The sequence below is a fragment of the Arachis ipaensis genome, chromosome B03 (assembly GCF_000816755.2).
Source record: "Arachis ipaensis cultivar K30076 chromosome B03, Araip1.1, whole genome shotgun sequence".
Lineage (NCBI taxonomy): Eukaryota > Viridiplantae > Streptophyta > Magnoliopsida > Fabales > Fabaceae > Arachis > Arachis ipaensis.
In genome coordinates this window covers 14,848,648-14,858,559 of record NC_029787.2, presented here as the reverse complement: position 1 = coordinate 14,858,559, position 9,912 = coordinate 14,848,648, and the positions used below count along the sequence as shown (strand labels likewise).

At 30.3% G+C, this 9,912-nt stretch overlaps 1 protein-coding gene across 31 annotated transcripts; it reads left to right on the top strand.

The window, feature by feature from the left end:
- On the top strand, window positions 796-9,643 carry LOC107634209. Of its 31 annotated transcripts, none has more exons than XR_002358892.1 (12): window positions 960-1,140; window positions 1,811-1,885; window positions 3,174-3,251; window positions 3,339-3,390; window positions 3,878-4,025; window positions 5,145-5,214; window positions 5,526-5,711; window positions 6,302-6,345; window positions 6,637-6,841; window positions 7,445-7,507; window positions 7,950-8,039; window positions 9,078-9,448. XR_002358892.1 is itself a non-coding variant. In XM_021118262.1 (6 exons), the coding sequence occupies exons 1-6, from the start codon at window positions 938-940 to the stop codon at window positions 6,745-6,747; spliced, it is 399 nt and encodes a 132-aa protein (XP_020973921.1). In that variant the 5' UTR covers window positions 796-937; the 3' UTR covers window positions 6,748-6,841. The 31 variants fall into 31 exon arrangements, 7 of the variants coding, with proteins under 7 accessions (XP_020973921.1, XP_020973924.1, XP_020973923.1 ...); XR_002358894.1 differs by having other exon boundaries at window positions 3,868-4,025; XR_002358888.1 differs by having other exon boundaries at window positions 3,848-4,025.

The following is a 9,912-nucleotide window of genomic DNA, read 5'->3' as shown; positions in this document are numbered from 1 at the left end:
TTGTTGAACATCAGGTTCGCCGCAAAAGGCGTCCGGTTCAAATGATTCAAAAATAAAATAAAATAAAATAAAATAAAATTTTATAAAAAAATAAAAAGAGAATTTATATAAATAAAATATTAAAAAATAATCAAATAAAAAATAAAAACAGAGTATTTTTTGGTGTTCTAAATATTAAATCTGATGCACACTTTGGAAGCATGAAAATAAAATCAGGTTATGAGATAGTAATTAAGTCTATCTATGTATGATATCTGTCAAACTTTATATTTAACCAATATAAGTGGGTCACCATTTTGGTGAGAGGCTCCAAGATTAGACTTGTCATTGGATGTTGTAATATTGTTATACCTATTTCTATGTTCACTTTATCTGCTTTCCTTTGTTTTTTTTTTTTTTTTTAATTCATTGTGATTTTGCAAGGCATCTTGCAACTCAACTAAATTGAATCCAAATTCTAGCATTTATAGATAAAAAAAGGGATAAGGACATAATTTCTCTATAAAATACTCAGCTTATTAAATAGTCGTTAAGTCAGTTTATGTAATATATACGATAACCACCAAATTTAGAATTTAACCAATATAATAATATAAGCGGTGGAGGACTATCTAGGGGAGAAGTTCGGTGACGGTCTAACTCACGTTTTCATTGATATGTTCCTATATTTATCTATGCTATTTTATCTGTTAAAATGAAGACAAACTGTCACCGCATTGATTGATAAAGAAAAGATAACGATGTAATTTACACAATAAAAAAATAATAATTTTATTTGGTAAATAGTGATAATTTTGTGTCTTGAATGAATTGAATGTTTAAGCTTTTTATAAGTTTTTTGGTGCATGCATTATAGGCACAATTTTGAAACAGTATTCTAGACTCACAGAAATTCCAAAGCAATGATGCACTCAATAATGTGCAGGACCTTGACATTATGGTAATGAAATGTGATATATATATGTTTTTTTCCTATGATACTCAGTTTTAAAAGTTTGCTAGAAGATGCTACACAATACTTTACTATACTTAACTCTCTTTTTGCAGGGACTTCATGCCCGAGCCAGGGCTCAGGAGGAGGAGATCTTCTCCCTTTGGGAACAGGTTGCTGTTGCCTGTATGAAGGTATGGAATATACAGGTATGAAAGATGTTATAATGTTAGGTATAATGTTAGGGCTGACAAATCTTTGAGGAAAGAGGTTTTATAATGTTAGGTATTTCCTTACTTCTTTTATTATTGTATTTAAGATTTTAGTAAATTTAAAAAATAACTTATTCCAATAGTATTTATCTGTTTATGTATATGATGGAAAAACATTGATTTAGTGTGTATATATATGAACTTTTAACAGTAAATACTCAAAGTGTTACGGAGATAGGTTCTTTCATATGCACTAATGCAGTATGCTTTTGTTTATGTGAAGAAGAATTAGTATATGAGTTCATAATAACACTGCTGCTTCAAAAAAAATCATCCTTTCTAAACTAAAGATTTTCATTTGGGTTCTTTACTAAGAACATATGAGAAACAGGTTTTGGAAAATGCAACTTTTAAAATTCTAATTTCTTTTGCTTGACCCTGTAGGATTAAAAATCATAGTGGAATCCTATCAAATGTAACAGTTAATTCAACATGGTGTTTTAACTATACCATATATCCTTTTCTTTTATCTTTTGTTTTTAGAATTTGTATAAATTGAATATTTTATCTTATTTTTATGGCTTTCCTATATATATATGTCTTTAGATTGTTGTTGTATACTTTTTTTTAAACTTTTCTCATTTTGATCACTATGGAAATGTTACAGCTTTGCTTAGCCGTGATTGCAGTGCTCAAAGGAGGCACCAACAGGTACGGAAGTGCTCAAAGGAGGCACCAACAGGTACGGAAGTTTCCTGTTATCACATAAAATTGCAGGGTAAAAGTAATTAATACAAAGGAAATGCTTTCATAATAGTGTATTGTAATTCTCGGTGGGAATGTTTGAGTAGTCTAGTGTATATAGCTTTAGTGCATATTATCTAGGATGCAGTTACTTTTGTTTTGACATTAGCTAATAACTGTCTGCTTCATAAAAAATATCAAACTATTAATTATTGACTTTTGATAAATTGGTGGCCTCTGCTTTTGAAGGAAGTAATTTTTGTTTTTACTCTGCTGACATAATTGAAGGTTAGTTATTTGCTTGCATCTGATGGATTTTTTACTTGGTATCTTTATGTGCATAAATCATGTGTAGAAACTATAAATTGTTTGGCTTATTAATGTGGAACAATTATTAAATTTATTTTTCAGAAAAGCAGGATGTAGTTGCAGATAATTAACATTTATATTTACATTATTTCATCGTGTTACTTTCCTAAAGTAATTCAAGTAAGCCTATCCATGCTGGAATACAAGAGCTAAATTTAACAGGTTTAAGATGATTTTGTTAGAGAATAATAGAAATTGAGAATATTCAAGATGTATGATATGCTCCATTTTTTGGAGGGGTTCACAAAAAATGAAAATGGGTAGTTTGATATTTATAAGTTTGTTGGAATCTTTTTGAGATTTTTTCATATTTATAAGTTTGATTTTTTTCATACTATTCTGGATAGTTTGAAAAGCAGAAACTATAATTTTTTACTTCTAGTGAACGAGCTTTTGGGATGCAAAATTATTAACGTTCAGAAAAAAAAATTGCCAAACATCAAAGAATAGAGTTCAAAGCACTTCAATCTACTTTTATCTTCTCTAACGTGTTTCACAAACACACCCATAGTCGTTAAGTCAATCTATGTAATATGTACGATAACTGCCAAATTTAGAATTTGACCAATATAATAATACAAGCGGTGGGGGACTATCTAGGTGAGAAGTTCGGTGATGGTCTAACTCACGTTTTCATTGTTATACGCATATGTTTATCTATGCTATTTTATTTGTTAAAATGAAGACAAACTGTCACCGCATTGATAAAGAAAAGATAACGATGTAATTCGCATACTAAAGAAATAATAACTTTATTCGGTAGATAGTGAGAATTCAATATAACTATGATTATAGGACATTGACATTATGGTAATGAAATGTGATATATATATGTTTTTTTCCTATGATACTCAGTTTTAAAAGTTTGCTAGAAGATGCTACACAATACTTTACTATACTTAACTCTCTTTTTGCAGGGACTTCATGCCCGAGCCAGGGCTCAGGAGGAGGAGATCTTCTCCCTTTGGGAACAGGTTGCTGTTGCCTGTATGAAGGTATGGAATATACAGGTATGAAAGATGTATCTAAATTTTTTTAACTCCATGAAATTAAATGAATTTATTTGGATGCAAGAGCTGCAGATGTTGAACGAGAAATGCAATCTGGAGAGGCAATTCTCTGAGCTAAGAAATGGTTAGTTGAAGTCTTTGTTATTTATGGTTTAACTCCAGCAGTTTCTTGAATTACAAGAAATTTAAAATTAGTATAGCTGATCAGTTTTTAATATTTTAAATTGGCTCTTCATTTGGTCAGAATTTGTCTGGAATTCTAAAATATTGGTTAATCTATCATAATTTTTTTTTTCTTTTAAACAAATGAAGTGGCTTTAGAATTAAAGAAATAACTAATGAGAATTTTAAATAATTTAAGGCGGCTTCTTTAGGGATTTAAATGAGGTGTTACTTTATTTGGTTTTAATGTGTATATGTTTGAATTTCTTAAGAGGCTTTGCAGAATAAAAGGATATCTATTTAGTATTTAGAGGCTTTAAAGTCTCTTATTGTAATATTTAAACTGCATATGTGAATTAAGTGATTTTGATGATTTTGAAGTTTAATTCTACAAACTAAGATTAAGGCGCGAGCCTTAGAGTTTGGCACATTAACGTAGGCAAATGCAGAGTGGGCAAATTGAGCAGAATGGTTGAAGGTGGCAAATTGAGCAGAGTTGAAGGGCACAAAGTAAGTGTCTCTAATGAATGCTAAGCCAAGGATGGAGAAACTAGAGCTGATTTACTCTCCGAGGCAAGCGTTGAGTATGAGACCAAGGTTAGTGCCTTCATTTACGTCAAAAATTGATGTTATATTACTTTGATTTGCACTCATCGTAGACTACTCATTATTTGGTATGCTTGATTAGCTTATTTCTACTCATCTGAGATTGGCCATTAGATGAAATAATATAAATGCAACTTATCATCAATTCATAAGTATCATAATAATAACTGCATAATAACCTTTTGAATTTGATCAGGTACTTTTTGTTTTCTGTGAATTTTTGTGAGGCTCAAACAATTATTTGATAATAACATTTTGAATTTTATCAGGTACCTCTTATATGAACACAGCTATAACTCTTGCTGTTTCAAATTAGTGCTTTAAGTAATTTGAATAATCTCCTACAACTTAGTTTCAGGAACTTCAACTCTTAAAACATAGAGAACGAGCTTAAAGTAACTACCATTATAGTATAGAGGAAAACCCCACGAATGAACAACATAAATCCAGAATATAAGAATGGAATTAGAGAAACACTAAAAAATTGGTTTCCAGTTTCCACCCTCAGTAACTGATAAATTAAGTGCTGTGAAGAGTTATCAATCAACCAAGTATGAACATAAATCCAGAATATATAGAAGTCTACGGAACACATATTGCTAGCATTAGGAACAATATTTTCAATGATTTATTGTGAATCAAATTGATCTCTTATCTTAAAGCATGCTATTGGTACACTTTTGATATTGCAAAAGGAACTTTCTCCAATTCAAGAATCAAGTCACATGTGCAGTTGTTCCACTTCAAATATTGATTTTTGCTTTGGGGTATAGCGTTTGGTTAGTTTTAGACATTTCTTACTTTTAATCACTTTTGATGTCATTACTTGATCAAATCGGAAAGCCCTTGATTGCTCCTTATTATGAACTATGAAGCTTATTATTGAGGTGAACAAAATTTCATAACTGCATAATTTGCTATATCTACTGGAGATGTTATAAGAATAAAAAATATCTAACACTTTTGATGGTATATGGGCAGAACATCTAGAGAGGAGTAAAAATTTATTTCCTTTTAATAGATCTCCAAAGTTGAATTATTTTCTAAAAATTATGTGTTTATATTTAATCCGCTTCTCTTTTTCTTTTTTTTTTCTTCTGATTTTTGCAGGAATCTTCATCTCTTAGAAACATACCAGTGGTGATTTGTTACAAATGAATGTGCCTTCAAGAATTAGCAGGTAAGAGGGGGAAATTTTTTTTCAAACATTTCAATTGATGAATCTGTCAATTATGAAGAAGTACTTCATTGGTTAGCATCCAAATTTCTACTAAAAGATCAGTGCTTTTTTGTTTTAGTGGCATACCTTTTTGGCTTTCTCAACTATAGATCACTGAAAAATAAATAGTTGGCAACTATAGTTAAAAAAGATGATAACTTTTGAAAGAAGTTTGTATTTTTTTTATAGTGGAAAAGAAAATGAAATTGAGAAAGAGAATGATCTTGATTTAATCCAAATAGCATAGTTGATTTGATAATTAAGTTTGGCAGAGAGTATAAGTGGAGGAGAGAGTGTTCCAGCACCAAAAGCATCTCCTGAGTCTTGGCAAGGATTGTTATGATGTTCTTAGAGGAGAATAAGAATGCTGCTGCTTTGACAACTAAAGCTAAAGCAGGAAGTTGTCAGTTTTGAAAAGGGCTGAAAAATCCTTGAGGAAAGAGGTTTTATAATGTTAGGTATTTCCTTACTTCTTTTATTATTGTATTTAAGTTTTTAGTAAATTTCAAAAATAACTTATTCCAATAGTATTTATCTATTTATGTGTACGATGGAAAAGGATTGATTTAGTGTGTATATATATGAACTTTTAACAGTAAGTACTCAAGGTGCTACGGAGATAGGTTCTTTCATATGCACTGATGCAGTATGCTTTTGTTTGTGTGAAGAAGAATTAGTATATGAGTTCATAATAACACTGCTGCTTCAAAAAAAATCATCCTTTCTAAACTAAAGATTTTCATTTGGGTTCTTTACTAAGAACAGATGAGAAACAGGTTTTGGGAAATGCAGCTTTTAGAATTCTAATTTCTTTTGCTTGACCCTGTAGGATTAAAAATAATAGTTGAATCCCATCAAATGTAACAGTTAATTCAACATGGTGTTTTAACTATACCATACATCCTTTCCTTTTATCTTTGTTTTTAGAATTTGTATAAATTGAATATTTTATCTTATTTTTATGGCTTTCCTATATATATGTCTTTAGATTGTTGTTGTATACTTTTTTTAAACTTTTCTCATTCTGATCAATATGAGAATGTTACAGCTTTGCTTAGCCGTGATTGCAGTGCTCAAAAGAGGCACCAACAGGTTCGGAAGTTTCCTGTTATCACATAAAATTGCAGGGTAAAAGTAATTAATACAAAGGAAATGCTTTCATAGTAGTGTATTGTAATTCTCGGTGGGAATGTTTGAGTAGTCTAGTGTATATAGCTTTAGTGCATATTATCTAGGATGCAGTTACTTTTGTTTTGACATTAGCTAATAACTGTCTGCTTCATAAAAAAGATCAAACTATTAATTATTGACTTTTGATAAATTGGTGGCCTCTGCTTTTGAAGGAAGTAATTTTTGTTTTTACTCTGCTGACATAATGTATAGACTGCTGTGATGGAACTGATGAAAAGGATAGCAAAGTCACATACCCAAATACCTGAAAAAGAAGATTGCCAGATATCAAGAAGGTGTCAAGCTTTGGAAGAAAGAACTTGAATGAGAGAAATCTGCTCTGGCTAAGGACGAGGCTGAACTTTTAATATTGAAAAAAAGAAGAAAGCGCACTTAAAGATGGTGCAACAGCTAAAAGGTATCACTTTTCTGTCTTATTATTTCCTATACTTCCATATATATTATGTGATCATAATGGACTATGCACTGGGTATAGCCGGGGAAGCATTTAGTTGCTTTGCATCTTGGGTCGGTTGGAGGATTCATAAGGATAAAAGGGAAGTGTGCATGTCATTGTTTTATGTAGTAATTTGGTGTACATAGCGGGAGTGAAACAATCGAATCTTCAGTAAAAAAAAAAAGGAGTATAGAGTGGTACATAGTGGTGATTCAAATGAGCAACAAATGAATGGAAGGTAGAGATTGTTAATTGAGATTCCACGGGGGAAGGAACTGCAAGTGTGAAGTTTTTGGATAACTTTGATATTTACTATACCTATATTTTAGTAGTTATAGTTTTGGTTTTTTTGTTTTGTTTTGTTTGTCTACTACAGTTTTGGTGTTTGTTGTTGCCTTGGTCTGATCTTGATGTTTTTGTTTTTTGTTTTGGCAAAAAAAACTCTTTGACTAATGCACTATGAGAAAGTTCCAGTCAGTATAGATGATTTATACGTGAACTGCATTGGTAAGAATAAGTCTTGAAATAGAGACTAATTCTGTGTTTTTATGTGTTTGATTTCAGAAAAAACAGGCCGAAAACAATCTTTTCATATTGGGATTGTCCATGATTTCTTTGAAAGAAGAGGTTAGCTTGGTAATTTCATCTATTATTAACAATTTAGTGCAATATGTTATGAAACCACTCATCCCAAAAGCTTAAGCTAATGGGAGAAGGCAACATTAATGGTTATATCTCTAACACTCCCCCTCAAACAAGAGCCTCTTTTGGGTTTGTTTGATTTTGCATAGGCTTTCTTTTCTCTTTTATTTGCCTTATGCCACTTTTGGGGTTCACCAAAGATCGAACTCTTGACCTTTCGGACATAGAGCTCTGATACCATGTTATGAAACCACTCATCCCAAAAGTTTAAGCTAATGGGAGAAGGCAACATTAATGATTATATCTCTAACACAATATAATATAAGATAAGATTATCAAAAGTTTGAGTTATTCTCAAAGTTCATAATTTTCAATTTCACCTCAATGTCTTAGATTTGATTTCATCTCCAAAACTGAAATGTTTCAGCTGTGAGGATATGGAAGCAAGCCAAGGTTCATCTATTGGTCAAATTATCTCATCACAATTCAAAAATTTGGTGCATTGCGTGTATTAAAGGTATGAAAATTGAATACTAAACCATTTTTGTAAACATGAAAATTGCGTGGATTAAAGGCATGTTCCTTGCATTGTGTTATTTTATTTTTTCTTATTATTATTAGTAATTAGTAACTATAGTTAGTTTCTAGCTACCTAGTTTTAATTTGTTGTTGGATCATAGGCGTGTAATTTTTTTATTTTTATTTTTTATTTTTTTTTATTAAAGGTAGGGATATTTGAACCCATGACCTTTTAAATGAGTATGGAAAAACTATGCCATTTGAGTTATAACTCATTAGCCATAAGTTATGTAATTTGATTTTTGAGTCATCTTAATTTACATTGGTGAAAAATTGTAGTTCATGACATTTATTGGATTTTTTTCCTTTTTAAATGTCAATCTTCTTAGTGCCTCAAATTAATTAGTGGCTTAATATTTTATATCCCTGTCAAGTACTATATATATTGCATACATACAAATACGAATAATATTTTTCTTATAGTAACTTGGATGACTTGATAGCATTTACCATCTCCTTAGGCTTCTGTTTTAGTTTCTTATTCATTGATAAACTATTGGTACATATTTATGTGTATTTCTATTTGTCAATTGTTCACTATGCAGTATGCACTATTGGATACGTGTCTTAGTTGTTGAGAGTTTGGAGAGTATTTAAGCCTATGGTGTTAATTAATTGCTTGCTATATATTTGTGTATGTAATAATGTCATGGATGCTATGTTGAACATATTAATAAAATAATAATATTGTAAAGTATAGTTTGAGTTTTTTAATATATGTAATAAGAAGCTGGTGTTCTCTTTTTGGATAAACTCTCCTGTTCTTAAATATTGAGCATCTAACGTTGTGATTGACCAATAATTAAAATTTGTTTTTAATATTTTGTTGTTAGATAGCCTATCATGTTTGTCTTTTATTAACTATATTGTTGATTTTTTTACTATTTTCATGTTTTATCTCATTTCTTAAACATTGAACATCTAAGATTTTGATTGACCTGCAACTAAAATTTTAAGTCACTCTAATTCTTTATAGGAAAAACAACGGGCAATGGTGAAGGAGATGATTGACAAATGTGTAAAAGAAAAAGGTGCCAGAATATGCTTCTTTGTGTGTTTTTATAAGAGTCTAATTGAAACTATATTAGCATAATTGCACAAAATTTAATTGGCAGTTTTCTTCTATGCTTTAAGATCGATCAATAAACTTTGTATTTTTTTATGTTAGAGTAATATATTTTGTGAGAGTTTTATATCTTCTGTTGAGTATTCAAAGCAAAAGAAGCAAAAAGGTTTTGAAGCGAAGATTGGAATTGATGAGCCAGAAACTTTGGTGCTCACATCTCTTTTTGCTTTTTCCTCCCTTTTTTTTGGAGTTATAAAGCTTCCTTAATTTCTCATATACTCGAGTCTAATTTATTGGGTTAGCAATACAAAAAACTCATATGAGTAATTCTTTTTTCCTTTTGGCGCATCCATTTGCTTTCTTAACATGTGATTATTTTTTAATATTTATAGGTACTACTAAAAAGTATTATAGACCAAAAGTCCCAAAAGTTCAGAAACTCTTGGATTAAACAAACTCATATTTAAATTACTATTGTCAACGAGTCAGAAAAAACCATTGGTTTTAACTTGTGTTGCACATGTAATATCACAGATAATTCCCTTAAATGATTCATGAACTAGTAGAGGATGAACTAGTATAAAATTATGAAATTATTTTTTTTTTCAATAACTAGCTAATATCTTCTTTTTTGCAAATTATTGTTTCTTTTTTCCAGCAACAGTTTATATTATATTTTCCTATACCTCTCCCTCTTTCTCATTGTTGACTAATTGTTAAATAAAAAGAAATTAATTATATGTGG